The 18439-nt window shown below is 42.1% G+C and overlaps 1 protein-coding gene across 4 annotated transcripts in view; it reads right to left on the bottom strand.

The window, feature by feature from the left end:
* Window positions 1-4233: 4233 nt before the first annotated feature.
* Window positions 4234-18439, bottom strand: part of LOC119651174 (congested-like trachea protein) — a 35625-nt gene continuing 21419 nt past the window's right edge. For all 4 annotated transcript variants that reach the window (XM_038054594.1, XM_038054596.1, XM_038054595.1 and 1 more), the window contains exons 4-5: window positions 4658-4840; window positions 4234-4592 (exon numbers count right to left, since the gene is read on the bottom strand). In XM_038054594.1, coding sequence (XP_037910522.1) covers window positions 4405-4592; window positions 4658-4840 — 371 coding nt within the window. In that variant the 3' untranslated portion in view covers window positions 4234-4404. The remainder of the gene's footprint in view (window positions 4593-4657; window positions 4841-18439) is intronic.

Genomic DNA, 18439 nt, shown 5'->3' on the forward strand with positions numbered 1-18439 from the left:
TTAATTGTATTTGTAAATTTGATCAGAAAAGTGAGTAATTTATTTCTCATAACGAAAACGTTCATCTACTTTATGTCCAAGCTATAGAATATTGGCCTGTAATTTGATAATTCCTAAATACATTTTGGATTGGTTCACCGGGTAAAGACGCAAAACATGCGAATCCCGATAATGCGTACATCGATAATTCATACTCCCGGGTATTTGTACAAATTTGCCGGTCCCCAGATTTAATTTTCTTTACTTTGCACTCCCGATATTGCGTACCAAATCGTTAGTCCCTCCTTATCGGGATTCTATTGTATTCAATTTAGAAGAAAGATGCTTGTGGACGACCAACTGTGCATCTATATATCACAAGTGAAGTAAAATAAACCTTGTCTTTTATTAAATGGATTTTTTTGCATTTTCCCCCTTTTAAATTACTTTGCGACAATCGATATTAAAATCTTCAAAAGCAGAGTCGGCCCATCTCGATCGATTGTCGATTGTCCCCCTTCACTTGTAATCTCCCATCGACTTCGATGCTCAGACTTAACTAGCGAGTTCTCGTCAGCACAAATAACATGTTCATACCATGGAAGGCGTCTCTCCCGCAATTTTTCCAGGATCTGTGTAACCCCATATCGATCGCGGATATTCTCATTTCAGATGTGATAATGACGTCTTAAGCTAATGGCTCAAAGTAACATCTTGTCTCTGATAGTTGGTCATAATGTAGTGTACTGTACTACAAGCTATCGCAATATTATTACCGTGCACTGTAAGCTATCAAATCGTAAACATTCATTCCAACCCGCGTCATCATCAAAACAATAAATTACGTAATCGAGTAAACAAAACTTTACAAGATACCATTCTAAGGTACTTGAACTCGATACGACCTAGAAATAAATATTCTAAAAAACGCCAGTGTGAATAAATCACATGCATTGCATTTCTTGCATGCATTTCTAGCTCGAATAAAATGTGTGCATATGGATATGAGTAATGCATATGCACACGGAATGAAATGTGAGATTTGAGAGCACGCGCCTCATGTGAATTATTGGTAAGTGCAGTGTTCGAAGTAATTTAGTGTTGAATTACTTTCGAACCAATTAGGTCAATATTGTTGTTGGTAGATTTAGTGTTATTTTAGGTTTAAGAAATTGTATAAAAGAGAATGAAAAGATACAATATACGTTCTTATTGATTCTAACTTTGAGCAGTTTACTTTCTGCATGCCGTATCCTCGCGGCAAGGTAAAGAACATAAGATACCAATAGTAACCACGGCAAGTGTTCAGGGATGAACATATTGCCATTCTATCTGCGGTCTCACCGCTTTGTTAGGTAAGGAATATTGAATTCCTTTTGTTCCTTTTTCACTGTCAAACTCTCTCGCTAGCTCCCTACCAGCATCTGAGGATAACTCAGACGGCTCCTTCAACAGCTCTACTACCCAGCAACCTTCAACATCATTAGGCGATCCATCCATCCAACGTTTGTTGTTACATGGCGATCATACCTTTGAACTTTCAACCTTACAATAACTATGAACCATAGAATGCAACAGGAGAGACGAAACTACGGTCAATTTTAGATTTGAAACGTTCATTGATGCGATCACAAAGAACGGCAGTTGTGGGATGCCACTTCATCCAAACTGCGCTCATGCGTGAAGCAATTTCATATCACAGTTCACTATTGGCTGATACCATTGCTCCCAGGTATTTAATTTGCTCAGTTCTGGACAAGTCGCTACCACTGACAGTGATAGTGCCTATTTCATTAAAGTCAGTCATCCCGATTTATTCATTTTCAGTCTCAGACCGTACTGCATAAGATTATCATTCCACTTTTGGACAAATTGCTCGAGATAACGATGTGAGGCACAAGAAAAACATCGTCATTATATAGAACAGTGTGTACGGCGCTGGACGTTGAATGATAGTGTCTATTACAAGAACAGAGAGGAGTGACGAAAGGGCACTTCACTCAAGGACATACGCTTCCGACCAGAAAAATCATAATAACTCCGTGGTAACCAGTCCCAAGCCCGGTTGAGTTTGAATAGCTGTACACTACCGAAGCGTCTCAAGGGGTAGATGAGGAAAATACAGGAACTTTGTAGTCTTAGAGAGTACTCACTGACGAACACCACACCTGGCTGTTAGATGTAAAATAGAAATCCAAAAATGAAGAGAAGGAGGAACTTTAGGTCTGCTACAGACAACCGGCGGTAGTCGTCTGGCTTGATGACTGGGTCGGTCTCCCGTAATGGGCAGCACGGCATCGAAGCCACTAATCATGGAGTAGTTCAACATCTAGGCTCCACGATGATGAGGAGCATTGCTCTGCCTGCTGCAATCTGTGGCGACCACTTCAGCTGGTTTGCGTAAGCAGCGGATGAAGTGGACTGAAAAAATGAACCTTTTTGTCATCCACTCCTATTACGAAATAACAGCAGGGACACAACATACAACATCTTACCGTCCCTTGTTACACCAAGAGTTTGTTGAGCTCTTCCAGCAATACGCACATGTGACTGTACAACGGATTTCAGATCAGAACCGCTTCAATACTCGCAACGACACAATCCCGGCCATTGTCAGGAAGCGTGTTCGATTTGGGGTCATCGCGGAAAATGATGATCAAGAGTCGATGACAGAGGTGGCGGCATCAATAACACCACGCCCCCACTGTAGGCAACAGTTTCGCGTTATTGGCTTGAAAGCCGAATTCAATGTACACTAAACACATGAATCGCCTCTGGCAGCCATTTGTCGGCCTGCATCTATCAAACAGATGGCTATGTGTAGGAGAGCTCTTTACTGAGACGGAGCGATTTATGTGTGCCAATCAGGACGGCGTGGTCGCCACCTAACCTTATAAAAACCTCATAATTAGCGATCGGGTGGAGTACGATTAGTATAGAATGTGTGGTTGAACGTTAGAAACATTGGACTATCTCAATTCTGGTTGCACTGTTACGGCACAATACAGGAAGAGACATAACGCTGTATATAAAGTGATCCATTAAAGCCTTGCATCTAAGCATGAGCTGATCACGGTAACATGTCTGGTTTACCGGTATGAGCCGCAAATAGTATTCGATGGTTCTGCTTACAGCATGTATTGGGACCGGCAAGTTCTAACTGATCGCCATATACCACACAACCAGCCTGACGTGCTGTTACAAGACGGGTCGCTCCGCATATATTATTGATGTTGCTCTGCCTCATAAAATAGCAACATTGAATAATAATTGTTGGCGCAACAACCCAATTGGATCTGGGCCTTGAAGTGTGTTACAATATTTCATTCATGACCGTTACGATACACTACGACAGCCTAGCGCTCTACCCACTAAATATGCTTGGTTCGCATAATAAGGTCTGAATACTCTGAGTTCCGGAGCATATTGGGTTTGAAAGCAGGCAATAAGGCAGCAGATGAGCCAATCAGGAAAGACGCAGGGACACCTCTATATGGACCAGAACCTTTTTGTTTAATCAGGATATATCCCAGCCATGACAGTAAGAAATGAAGGGAAATGACGGAGGGAAGTATACTGGCCGAACTTACCAGAAATGGAACAGTGCAAGATGCCAATGCACCACATATATCCTGTGATAATACCCAGCACTTGTGCAAAGTAGGTTAATGCGCCTGGGAGAATACCAGATGCTAGGTTGAAACATCTAAAATAACTCAAAATTACTGTCAGCTATAGGTTTGATCGACATACTAGAGTCAATAGAAGCACAATAGTTTTTTTTTTAGAATGCAGTGCAACTTCCCTTAACACCGTTATCATTATTGTTAACGTTAGATGAATCCTTAACAATAAGCTCTTTGGGATGTGAAGAGAAGCTGCTGATTATAAGACCGCGACCTCATTTCTAACAACAAAAACATAAAATCAATATTCACAAATATTTTTTTAGTAAAGATCAACAACCTTTTGAAAAAACTTTAATAGTCGTTATTCGATGGGCAGGAACTATACAGATAGTAATACTCCTGTATAAGTCCTCTTTCTCGTCAATTGTTTTCATTTCTACTTCCATTTTTGCAGTATCTTTAGTAAAAAAATCGGACTAAGAAAATCATCATTCATTTTTACCAAGCGGTCGCCACATAATTGTTGTAAAAAAATACATACAAATTACCTAAAAGATTAAGAATAAAACGATCGAAATATCACCTCAAATGGGGTATCCATCCTGTTTGAATAAAACACATTCAATCCGCTTGTATAAAATTAGAAAAATTTTATTTCATAAAATTTTGCGAATAAAATGTGAACATCCGGATAAAAATATAACCAAAAACTAGAAACAACTGTACGTTTGACGACCTGCATTTTTTAAATTGTTTCCCTAACTTTAATAAATTCCGTTTAAGTAGGCACTACCTGTTACAGATTAGGTGCGACTACATTTAAAAATTTCATAAACACTTCGAAACCAATGAAGCAAGCTGCATTGGCGGGGAACGCTCGAAGCATAACAGGAGTTACACCTTTGTATAAGGCCAAGGGTCCCTCTTTACGCATCAATTCTTTGAAAACATCACGGATACCGTTTTTGTACATTCCTTCCGGTGCTGTTGACGAATTAATTTAAATATAATTAAAGAATGCTTTTGCAGAGAATAAAAAGAAAACTTACCAGTCTGTAGTCGACTCTTTAAAACATCTGCAGGCATCCCCACCGCCCAGTTTGCTATACCTGCCATGCCACCAGCAAATATGGTAGAGAGCAAACCGACTTTAGCGTCAGGGCCGGCGCGCTCCTTAGCCTTATCCTGTATGTATTCATACGTCAAGAAGTACATACCACTAGCGGGAACATCTGAAATTATTAAAATAAGTTTCGTTTCAGTTTGATTTTTAAATAATTTTGAGCATGATTTTCTAAGAAGGCCCACAATACATTTTTGGGGTGTATAGGCACTTTTTAAGTCTTCATTTGAAATTCATTCACAATTCGGAAAATTTCAGCGAAATCTTCTGATTCAAAAAGTTTTTTATTATTATGAAACTCCAACTTAGATTGATTGCCTTATATGCAGCATATTTCCTTTTCTCCTACTTAACTCCCATGAACACCTCCTTCCTCTTTTCAATTCCCTATTTTCCATCCTCACATTCACTTTTCGTTCGTACATTTTAAATAATGTAATGATTTTTTAAATAAATATTTATTATTTGATTCTAACCATACATTTCAATCCTTAAAACTAGTACATTATTTACATAATTCCATACCAATGTTGGAAATTTGCATTAACTTTTTTTTTTAAATTTTTCTTGAATTTAAATAAAGTTAAAGCGCGAATTTTTAGAGTGGTGATCAATATTAATTAATTTATTAAAAAACAAGTCGGGAAACCGGAAGCTTGACGCTTCAGATATAAAAGGTTTTGTGTTTCTCTATGTGAGGAGCATAGCGCAGTTCTCCATTGGTTGACGGCATTGACTCGAGATATTTAAATTGCTCAGCGCTGTCAGATGTAGTAACCTGCTCAGAACTGAGCGCAGGTATCAGCCAATAGAGAACTGCGTAATGAAGTTTCGCGCATTAATGCGACCTGGATGAAGTGGCATTCCACAACTGGTCTTCTTTGTGGTCGACGTATCAGCGAATGTCTCAAATCTAAAATTTTTTCGCAATGTCGTCCATCTGCCGCTCTCTATAGCTGTGAGTGTTGGCCAACTATAAAAGGCAATGAACGGTGTCTTGCGGTAATGGAGACGAAGACGTTGCATTGCACTGGTGGCGTGACACCTTTTGATTATATCCGAAATGAGGATGTCCGCGATCGATATGGGGTTGTACCGATCGTGGAGAACGAGGAAGACGTCTTCGATAGTATGGTCACGTAATTCACGTTAACGAGAATTCACTTACCAAGATTGCTCTAAATGGTAAGCGACCAAAATAATAATAATAATAATAGTTGGCGCAACAATCCATGTTAGATCAGGGCCTTGAAGTGTGTTAGAGCACTTCATTCAAGACCGTAACGGTACACTAGGAGGCAATGTGGTCAGCATTGCGCTCGCCCGAGATTATTACCCTGATTTGACGCAGGTACTCATTCACAGCTGAGACGACTGGTATCCGACGTTAAATCACGATACAAATTCCACTGCCACCAGTGAGATTTGAACCGCGACTTTCCGTACGACAGCCTTACGCTCTAACCACTCAGCTATCCGGACCAAAAGGCCGGCCGAAACAACGGTGGCTTAATTCGCTGGATGGGCCTGGAAACCGATCACGAGGAGCCGACCCCACTTGTGAACGGGCTAAAAGCTGAAGAAAAAGATGTGAGGAGCGACGAGTACATGACAGCTCGTCGTCACATAGTGAAAAACCCCATTGCCCTCTAGTTTTTAGAAAGCGATTTAAATAAATCATTTGATGGAAAGCCCTGTATTGATAATAGTCAACGTCATACACTTCAGACTCTGAGTTTAATATTATAAACAAATGCGAAGACTTTAACCCTGAACAGATACAAACAAGTCGAGAAACCGGAAGCTTGACGCTTCAGGTATAAAAGGTTTTGTGTTTCTCTGTGTGAGGAGCAGAAGGCAGTTCTCCATTGACTGATAGTATTGACTCGAGATATTTAAATCACTCAGTTCTGTCAATGGCAGTAACTTGCCCAGAACTTATCATAAATAGGGCTGGGGAGAAGTTGATTCTTCATAAATGCGACTTTAATATTTCATGCGAATGCCAATTATTCTCGCTAATGACGTCAGCATCTTATTGCATGGCTTTAGAAGCAGTAAATTCACGCGAAATTGCTAAGTTTGAACTGCTATAACTTTGGTGTTAATGGCCAAATTCCCATGAAATTTGCCACGTATATGCGAAATGTGGTCCTCTATGCTGGTGCCAAATCTTGGGATGAATCTAAGGGGGGTTTTTCTAGTCAATTTCTAAAAGTTGGTAATATACTATTAGTAAGTTCATTTGAGCAGATATCGGAATGGGACATATTTTGAGGCCTAGGTTTCATCTAAGCGCACCATCCTGATTTTTTCGGATTTTTGGGTTGGGTAGTTTCCGAAAATGAGTCCTGTCACATTTTAAGTGCGTACATTTTGACTCTACTAATCAAGACCTTTTATTTGATAAAAAATTTTTATATCCCCCCCTTTACATGTATAGGGAGCCCCCTTTAAATTCCACCTAAATTTATGTCACTCACTGTATGCGTGAGATTTCATAGTTCCCAGCTGTCCACCAAATTTCGTTCGGATCGGTTTTGGAGAAAAGTGCGTGTGACAGACAGATAGACAGACAGACAGACAGACAGTGAATCAATTTTAATAAGGTTTTGTTTTACACAAAACCTTAAAAATCAGAACAGAATATTCAGGATCATACTAGTGCAGACGTCTCTTCGATGTCAGTCACTTGGATTTCCGATAAGGCAAAATTCTCCTTGCTGGCGTTCAGTCTGGCTAAGTGTTTGTTAGCGGAACACTCAATTTCTTCCACTATGGTCCTGGTTTCTAAGCCCTTATGGAGATCAGCGTTAAGGAAATATTAAGGAGGAGAGAATTTTAGACTGAGACCGCTGAAACAGATTAATGTTGGATGATTTGGTAGAACGCCATAGTTGAATCCCATAAGTCCATACAGGCTTAAGAACCGATTTGTAGATGAACAATTTACAATTCAGAGAAAGTGGTAATTTTCTGTGAAGCATCCACAAAAAAATGTTTAAACTTAAGTTTAAGTGTGATTTTTCGCCTCTATGTGCCGTTTCCAAGTGAGTCTTCTATGGAGGTGTATCCCCAGGTATTTAACGCCATGTGATTGGGGTATATCGATTTTGTTGATCTTCACTTGAGGACAATTTCCTTTTCGTAAAGTGAAAATTACTTGCACACACTTCGACTCTTTAACTTTCATTCTCCACATTTGGAGTCAGTTTTGTACTTCCCTGCCGTTCTAGTTGCAAAGAAGCTAGTTTGGGATCTGCATGTGAACTTACGATTTCGGTGTCGTCAGCAAAGGTAACTGTGGTTAATTCGCTAACAGGAAAATCGGCCGAGTAGATAAGGTACAGTACAGGTCCGAGTATACTACTCTCAGGAACTCCTGCTCTGATCTTATGTTGTTCACTGAGAATATCTTTATGTTTGTTTCATTGTAGTATCGGCGTTTCATTAAATACGATAATAGATTATGGAAACAACCAGGGGGTAGTCGTTTGATTTTGTGTCAAAGCCCTGCGGGCCAAATCTTTTCGAATGCTAGAAAGGCTGTGCAATATCTTCTGCTTTCGGAGCATTGTCTATTTCTGATACAATCTGGTGGACTTGTTCTATTGTCTCGTGTTGTTTTCTAAATCCGAATTGGTAATCAAATATAACGTTGCTGTCAGTTACAATTGGCAATAACTTCTAAAGGAGAAATTTTTCGAATCATTGTTACAATTGCATTCTTCCAACAATTCGGGAAATATTCAATTCTAAAGACTGCATTGAAAATGTAGCAAAGTAATTTGAGGGCTTTTACTGGCAACTGTTTCAACATGAAAGAAGTAACTAAATCATACCCTGTAGCCTTTCTAGGGTTGACTTTTTCTTTAATAATGTTTTCAAGATCCTTCAAGGAATTTTGAAGATAGCTTAGTGTGGTGCTAATTGGACAACTGGAAAGCCTAAATAGCATTTGTAGATGGATTAATTGAAATACTACTTCCAAGTGGACTGCAAATACTTTGGTTTTGTCCTCACTACTTTTAGCCCAATTTTCTGAGGTAGTTCTTAGCAGGGACTCTCTGATCGTTGGCCTATTAATCTCTTTAGCAGCTTTCCAAAATGAATAGTCACTGGATTCAGAAGCAGACAGCCCGCCCTGGAATCGTTAAATATTAGACTCCTGATCCTCCATAAGCCCCGATTAAGTTGCTTTGTGGTTTCTGTTTCTTGTCGACAAATAAGCTTCTTCTCTCTTCTCTTTTCCAAGCATTTCCAGTAAAATTTTGTTTGTTGTTCATCGATGCCAGATTTACTCTTTAATTAAAATTCCAGCAAAACACTATTGTTGATTTCCTTTTTGAATGTAGTTCGTCAGTCCAGTTTAAGAGTTATTGTACTTTGGCTTATTTTGCACCGTGATAATTACGGGAGAGTGGTCTGACGACAGCTCGTAAATTGTTTGCGCCGTTGTGCGTTGGCGTGGGATTCCTTTTGATATCCCAAAGTTGATTAGGTCTAGGGTTTTGTTAATATTAGTCCGCCAGTAAGTAGGCTGACCTGCCGATATATGTTCAAGTTTGCCGCCTAAAACTGCCTCATACAGTTCTTTACTTTTAGGAGAGACTAACATTGAACCCCAGTGGGTGTGCTTTGCATTGAAGTTTCCAGCATCGATGAATTTGCTCCCTAAAGTCTTAAAGAACTGAATAAACTATTTGATGTTGCGGAGGGCAATAAACCGATGATTTTTTTTTTTTTTTTTTTGGGAGTAGGGTAGGTGAATGCGTTTACGCACAGAGTGTTGGACTCCCGCAACAGCACGCTGGCGGACTACCAACTAAACACCTCCCTGTCATCAGAGAACTAGCCTGGAACCGTTTGACACATTACTTCGGGCTAGCCCTCCCGCTCTCCCGGCTTTGGGAGCCATCAAGTCAGGGAATTCCTTTCACCAACGGGAGGGGAGGGGAGGAAGGGAGTTGTTAGTTCAGGGAGCCCCTTACCGTCCGATCCCTCCGCCGGTCGAGTTCAATCTTCTTCGTAGTAAGAAGAGCCCGAACATAATGCGCAATACGATTCCAGCTGCCAGCGCTCTTCAGCATCTCTCTGACAATGTTGTCTGGAGAGAGCTCCCCTGTGTCTGCATAAAGCTGCTGGCGGAGGCCGTCCCACCTCTCGCAAGAGAAAAAGGTGTGTTCAGCGTCATCCGCCACTCTATTGCAGAACACACAGTCAGGAGATCGCGCCTTCCCAACCCTGTGCAGGTAAGACTGAAAACCTCCATGCCCACTTAGAAGTTGGGTAAGGAAGTAATCAATCTCACCGTGCTTTCTGTTCAGCCACGGGTCTAATTTGTCGATGAGCCGCGCAGTCCACTTGCTCCTTGGCTCATTTTGCCAAGAAAGTTGCCACTCGTTAAGGGTGCGTTGACGTTCTTCACGGGCAACCACTTCTCTTAAGTTTTCGCCCTTACGGCGATAGATAGCTTTGCGCTCCTTGGCAAGGAGGGCAACGGGGATCACTCCCGCAATCACCATCACAGCCGGTTCGGAGACAGTGCGATAAGCAGACGCCACTCGCAAAGCTCCCCGCCTCTGCACTTGAGCGAGGCGTTTACGATGCACCTCCTTGTCAAGGGCATCAGCCCATACCTCCGCACCATAGAGAAGGACGGACTGCGTTGCTCCCATGAGGAGACGTCTCCTAGTTGATATAGGGCCGCCGACATTCGCCATTAGCCGACTTAAGGCCGCGACTCCTGCTGCAGCCCTGTCCGCTGCTGCTTTGATTTGCTCGAAGAAGCTCATCTTCGAGTCGAGCATTAAACCAAGTCTGCTTTGCGCCTGTTCAACAGTGCGTCCGGCAACAAGTGCCGCAACGTCGTCTGCATAACCGACCAGGCGCGACTCTTCAGGCATATCGAGTCTCAGCAGACTATCGTAGGAAGCGTTCCAGAGGTCCGGCCCTAGGATGGATCCCTGCGCTACTCCCGACGTGATTTCCATCCTCCTCTGGCCCTCTAGTGTCTCATAGAACAGGGAGCGGTCTTTCAGATAATCCCTCAATATCCGCAAGAGATAGCTTGGGACGTGAAAGGAGTTCTCTAGTGTGCCCAGCATATCTGTCCATCTTACGGAATTGAAGGCATTTCTGACATCAAGCGTTATGAGGAGCACTATCCGTCGAGATCGGCGGCTGTGTGCCCCGGCTCGATTAAACGCATCTACGACCTCCATAACAGCATCCACTGTAGATTTCCCTGTTCTAAACCCGAACTGCCTTGCGGATAAGTCCCCGGCAGCACGGATCGCTTCAGCGAGTCTACCCCTGATGAGCTTCTCGAGCACTTTTCCGGCCGTGTCAAGCATACACAGCGGTCGGTATGCAGACGGGAGCTCCGGATCTCCTTTACCCTTACGGATCAACGCGAGTCTGGCCACTTTCCAGCGAGAAGGAAAAATGCCCTCCTTCAAGCACGCGTTGAACGCTTCGAGCAGCAATTCTGGCCGTTGGCGGAACACCAGTTTGTAAACTTCCGCCGGGATGCCATCAGGACCTGGCGCCTTCCTGTTTTTCATAGTGAGAACCGCTTCTTCGAGTTCTCCCATTGTGAAAAGGGGGCAATCCACGACGCTTTCCGCGCTGTTTACATCAAGCCGTACAGGGTGTCTGGGGAACAATGCCCGCACAATGCGGTCCATCTGGTCGGTGCTCAGTATGCAGGGCTTCCGCAGAGCCCCGATTTTCCGAGTGACAAGCTTATAGCCAAGTCCCCACGGGTCATCATTTACCTCATTAATAAGATTTTGCCAGCCGCGAGCTTTGCTTTTATTTATAGCGCTGCGGAGTCTCCTTTTTGCTGATCTATATTGTGCCTTTATGGCACATGCCTCCTCGTTGGCGTACAAACGTTGTGCCAAACGGCGGAGCTTATGACACTCCTTCCGTAGGTCGGCAATTTCCGCCGTCCACCAGTACATAGAAGGCTTGTCGCGCCTGGGGCCTCTCCGGGGCATGGAAGCCTCACACGCCGTCGTTATCAGATTCATCACTGAATTTACGACGGTGTCAGCTGCGACACCACCACCCCCCGGAGTGCCCCCCAGCGCGGCCCTACCTGCTCCAAGAGCTTCGACGAACCTTCCGATGTTCACCTTCGCGACATTCCACACGCAGGGGGAACGTCGTGTTGGTGCTCGCCGGCAAGTAGCGTCAAACACTTCGAACGCAATGTACTGATGATCACTTGCCGAGAAGTCTTCTAGGACTCGCCACCCGTCCACCGATGATGCCAGAGATTCCGACGCAAAAGTTATGTCGGGAATGCTTCCTTCACAACCTGAGCGCCGAAACGTTGGCGTGGATCCGGTGTTTAAAATTACGAGCCCGGTTCTCGCCGCCATTTCCAGAATCCGTTTCCCTCTGGAGTCTGATTGAGGCATGCCCCATTCAAGAGCCCTGGCATTAAAATCACCGCCAACCAGGATTCGTCCCTCCGTGCTCGAAACGGCGTCCTCCAGAGCATCAAGCCGGCGTTGAAAGTCCGGAATCGACTCATTCGGCGTCAGGTAAACGCTAAAAAACGTTATCCCTAAACACCGGATCCAGGCAAATCCGTCCCCCCGGCCTTCGGCAAGAACACGAAGTCGAACGTCGTCCCGAACCCAGATGGCAGCGGTGCCCGATAAGTCGAGATACCATGAGGACGGGTCCTTGTTTCGGTATTGCTCGCTAATCAGCACTAGATCAGCATTTACTTCCGCAGCGAACTGCGCTAGCAACTGGTGAGCGGTTGCACTCCGGTGCATGTTAATTTGCAAAATGCGGATCATGGCGTTCGCATCCTAGCCCTCTCCAATTCCGCCCTGAAGATCGGACACCGTCCCGAGCCCGCAGTGTGTGCGACGTTTTCGCCAGATGCGCCACGATCCCTGCAGAGAACACAACTCTCGCTTTCCTTGCAAGTCTTCGCTTGATGACCCGCTTGGCCGCATCTCCGGCATGCTGTCCTCCTGTCCGGACCCTTGCAAGCTGCTGCTGTGTGTCCATAGTCCAGACACCTGTAGCACTTGGTGGGGACTATCCGCATTCGTACCCTGCATACTACCCATCCGATTTTGATTCTCCCGCTGTTAAGGAGTTTCCTCGCATATTGCTCGGGGACATCCACCACGGCAAGCTTCTGGCCTCGAGCATTTACAGAGGTAATACCTACCCGGGCATTGGTTACCTCCGGACATTCACGCTTTAACGCCTCCTCTACTTCGACCTTTTCTGTGAGGCAGTCAAGATCCCGTATTTCCAGAGAGCACATGGGTTCTAGGCTGGAAACAAGGGCCTTTTCCCCCAATAGCCCCTTGACCGCTTCGCAGAACGTGCTCTTGTTGGTCGTCTTTGGGCCCAGTTCGACGAGAACTCCACCACTCCTCGTTTTCCGTATCGAAGACACCTCTGCTCCGTTCTCCTCGGGTTTCATCCTGTAGCGGATTTCACTAAGGACTTCCGCAAATGTCTTGCCTTCCGTCGGCTTAATGAGCAGAGCCGACGATCTAGTCCTTCTTCGTTTCCTCGTCTTTTCCGCTACTGGCTTTGGGTTGGCAGCCTCCTTGTTTTTGGACAGACGTGTCTCTGGCGCCGGAGTCCGTTGTTTCTTTTTATCCTTTTTCGCCTTCTTTTTTTGGGCCTTGGAGACTACTTCGATAAAGTCTCCTTCAGGCACGTCGTCCTCTTTCCGCTTTTTCCCCTGTTCACTTTGCAGAGGGCTATCTGCGGTCCGTTTGACGCAAGCAGCATTCTCAGCGGGGAGTGCGACTGTTTCTGCTTTACAATCGTCTTCCGCTGCTCTCCACGTGCGTCTATAAAAGGAAATGCGGTCCAGTAGTTCCTCCAGTTCCATCAGCCCGTTTTTGACGCCTTTGCTGACGTTTCTCTGAAGGAACGTTGCCGACCGCATACGTTTCACCACTGCTGCGCACTTTCGGATGAGCCTTTCCTCTTCGGCTCTAGCGAGGACGGTCGAATGCATTTCCACTCGATTTGTGTCCAAATCCATCTGCTCAGGACTAGCGTTTCTCACTGAGCTTACTTCCAGGACAGGGTCACTGCAAGGTAATGGAGTTGCCATCCCCGCACGGTCAGTCGCACCACTTGATGAGGCTTCCTCTTTATTTGGGCGCCCCGGTGTCTCATCGGGTATATCAGCCCTCGTTGCCTCTTTCACTGGTCGCTGCGGTGAACGACGCATCTTTGTGCTCCGCCCAAACGCACCCAGCTCTTCCTCCTTGTCTGTTGCTTCGTCGTTTTTTTTTATAGTTTTCAGAATGTTCTCCATGAAAAAGGTACCAGCGCGGAGGGCAATAAACCGATGATATGGAAAGTTCTCCTGACCATATCTGCAGACATCGCGAAGTTGCTTGAATGAAATCCCTATTGGTTACTTCAAGTGAACAGTGTTTGAGCTGGCATTTAATAAAAATCGCTGACCCGCCACTGGCTTTCTCTCCAGGGTATTTATAATCATTTTTATCAACTTATTTTATTTTATACAAGACCTTATTAAAATCGATTTACTGTCTGTCTGTCTGTCTGTCTGTCTGCCACACGCACTTTTCTCCAAAACGACTAGACAGATCGAAAGGAAACTTGCAGGGCATATGGGAACTATGAAATGCCACGCATACAGTGAATGACATAAGTTTATGTGAAGTTTAAAAGAGTTATACATGCAAAGGGGGGATCCAAAATTTTTTTCACCGAATATACTTATGTGGGGTATCAAATGAAAGGTCTCTATTAGTACTTTTCGAATCTGATATTGGTTTGATGTGAATTGTAAAGTGCGTGAGTAAGAAGACAAAATGTGGACAATCAAAGTGAGACAGGACTCATATTCGGAAACTACCCAATCCAAAAAATTGAAAAAAAATCAGGGTAGTGCGCTTATATGAAGTCTAGGCCCCAAAATATGTCCCATCCAGATATCTGTTCAAATAAGCTTACAAATAGTATATTACTAACTTTTTAAAAATTGAGAAATTAAGTTCATCCTAGGAGTACTATAATATTATAATTACTGCAGCATAGAGGGCAGTATCGGGTATAATACTGTCGAGCTTCGGTAAGTTCCGTCTATTAAGTTCAATGCTTTAGCAGTTCAAATTTATCAATTTCAAGCGAATTTACAGCATCTCCAGCCATGCAAATAAGATACTGACGTCATAATTAACGAGAATAATTGACATTGCAGTGAAAAATCAAAATTCTATTCCTAAAAAATATACTCCTCCCCTTTTGTATATGTTGCACATTAACTGCTTCATATTTGCTAATAATATTGAACTCCTAGTGTGAAGCGTATGAGATTAACTATTATCAATACAGTGCTTTCCAGATTAAATTATTTGTGTAAATAGCCTTTTAAAAAATAGAGGGCAATGGAATTTTTAACTATGTAGACACGGAACTATCATACATTCATGGTTCCTTACATAGAGAAACACAAAATTGAAGCGTCCAGCTTCCGGTTTCCCGACTTGTTTTAATTGTTACAATTTTATTCATAAAACTCTCAAACCTTTTAACTTCCCACAAAACCTTCAATTTATTTAAACACATCAAGGTTAATATAAACATTTTCAACCGTTTCAAAACCCATCATTAACTTTTTTTGTTGTTTACACATAGATTTATATTATGGAATGCACTCCTAATGGCTGGTTGTGGCTAAATAGTATGCGGATGCTGAGGAGGTTAACATCCGAAGCCTGGTGATTGGACGAACGTGCCGTTTTATCCTTTTGAACGAGAAAGTTGATTGAATTCGAAAAAGAAATAAGTGTTTTCCCTGCTATTTCAGTTTCAATTTGCTGATGAATTATTGTGTAAAATTAAAAATAGTTTTCCTCTAAATGATATACAAAAATTGATTCCTCGAATATCAAATTTTGGAAGTCGTGAATATTATTATGAGAACGTCAGCAGTGGGTGAAAAGCGATTGGAAATCGATGTAAGCAAATTATGTGAGCAGACCTATAAGGTGAATTGAATGTATAGGAGCTTGGACCATATAAGAAATCCCGATTTGAAGGATCTATAATATATCCTAAAAATATACACCAAAAAATCGAGAAAATAACATCGAACGTTCCAGAATGTCATCGGAGTTTCCTGTAATAAGTGAGGCGAGGAACATTGTCAAATGAAGGACAAGATTCGAGACTATCCTAGGAATTGAAGGGTTATTCGATTTTGTGGAATCACACGATTATCGAGGAAATTAACTTGCGAAAATGAGCCATAGGATAAAGCTAATTGCTTATATGTATCAAGGTATGTGCAACAATGAGTCTGAAGACCGCTCTTGAAAGTAGATAATACGTCAGTTTTTCATCGTTAGAGCGAAAGAAAGCTAATATAGATACGACCACTTGCGCATTGCAATTTGATGACTTGTCTAAGTTTTGTCAATCTGTATTTTGGGACTTGCATTACAGCGCTACTGCAAATCACCGAGTTCTTTTTAGGGGCAGTTTTCGTCATGGACAAATTTCCATGAGGGCACCATTTGTAGGAAAATTAATTTCCATTTCCAGATTGAACTAACATGACTAAACGGTGACAGCGTTAGAGTTAATTCGGTGCACTTAGAGGCAAGTTAGCGCTCTTGGAATTTGTCTGCCGTTCAGGTTACTTGATACGAGTCGTGGGGATGTAAAAGTGAATGTTTGGAGCAATGCTAGACGGGGAGGTAAATTCTATGTGGGGGTATCGTTGAATTAGATGGAAAATGATCGTACAGTTCACCATTTTCCACTAGTAACAGAAAAGATGACAACTATATAACTAAAATTTGAAAATTCAATCTCTATTGTTGTTGGGAACCAATCCCAGAACTCTTGGAACGAGGCATCCATCCCACGTTGATTATTTATCTTAGTAACCAGTTATTTATATTATTCATATCTTTCTATATTATTTTCGTAATTTTTGCTCTTTACTAATTAGTACGTACGTGGTCGAGCCTTTGTTTTTTTGCTTTATTTTCCAGCTTTAGCTCGCATGTTATATTCCGACAGATAAGCGCAATGTCCCATGTTTGTTTGATTTTCAGGTTCCGGTGCGGACCGACGCGATATAAGGACTCGTCCAATTTTTATTACATTCCCGAACCTGGCTAGCAAAGAGGCAAATAAAAGGCGTGTCGACAGAACACTTCAGTGGAACTTGGGACCTTCACGACCAATTTTGCCAACTTTCTAGATTTTTGGGATAACTCTCCCCTCTTGATTAACTCCAACCCTCAGTATGGCCTTTTGACCATCTACCAATTTCATTTTGTCATTGCAACTTCAAAATATGAAAGAAGAGAAAGAAAGAAGTGTTTTTAAGAAATATTAAATGAACGAAATTACGCTAATTTGTAATTAATCAGAAAAATTTCTAACGTCATTTCAGATAATATCCTTGACTATATTAACCAAGACACTAAAGCTTTTTACAAAATTTGACCCATACTAGCCATATCTGCGGAAAAACCTTCTTGTTATAAGCAATATAAAGACTGTTGCATCAGAAGCAAATATTCGAATTAGAATTAGATTTTAGATATTCTTAAACATTTTTCACATACCATAGGTAGCACCACTTGTTAAAGTATCAGATTACATCTGTGGAATTTACTCATTATAGAAAATTCAGAAAAAATGTAGCGTTAATAGGTGTTGTTACATCAAAGCGCATAGATCAAAGGTAGAGGAACAAAAAACATTAATTGAATAATTGCTAGCACTCGTCATTGTTCCACAGGATAGCAAATTAAACTTAAATTTACAAATTTCTCGAGAATTGAATTCTTCTCCTTAGGTGGAGCGTCCATTAGGCGTACCTGCAATTATAGGTACTACTACTGAGTAGCAATGCACTTCATGCAGTTACAATATCTTTTTTCTTCAATTTAAACATTTTTTAAGGAATGATTTACTGGGTTGAATAATTACTTTTAATGAAGTCTATCTGCTCGGGGGGCAATTTTTGACCCCGAACGCGGATACGATTATCTAATTTCTTTTTTCTGATATATATGATTATTCTGCCACGTGTAATTGCCACCGAGCATAGGTCCAACTGTATTCTTTACTTGCTGTGTTTATAATTCATCGATGTAACTGCTGAATGGCATGCCTTTGATATTAATATCAAAATCTCTAACACGAAAATGTAAACGAAACGTCAATTAAGTACGAAATGCAAATGTTAGGCAAATTAACTCAAGATTACAAGCTTTCGTTTATCGTTTTCAAATTAAAACAACATTCGTTCCGACACTTTGCATTTCACAATGTCAATCAAATGCAAAAGCTAAATTATCTGATAAAATTATTGCTAGAATCTACGGATTGATCTCTGTCATGAAGTATAAGTTATTTAAATATTGATCCCCAAGACCATTGATTAGTTTTTGATTACCTTACATTGTCGCAAGATTGTATTTCGAGCAAAGTTCATTCCCTGCTTTGTTTAATCTTAGTGAAATTATCAACTTAGGAAGGTTTCGCTTATTTTATTCGATGAGATAGTCAGTATCTGTTTTCGGTTCTTTCAGATAATTCTTGAAAAGGAAGCTCGTCCAAAATTACGTTTGTAAGGTTTATAAACCTGTGAATGTCATTAAACTCAATGGGTGCATGGTTTCATCTGCTCTCCCTTGTGGGTTGGGTACTG

The sequence above is a fragment of the Hermetia illucens genome, chromosome 3, assembly GCF_905115235.1.
Source record: "Hermetia illucens chromosome 3, iHerIll2.2.curated.20191125, whole genome shotgun sequence".
Classification (NCBI taxonomy): domain Eukaryota; kingdom Metazoa; phylum Arthropoda; class Insecta; order Diptera; family Stratiomyidae; genus Hermetia; species Hermetia illucens.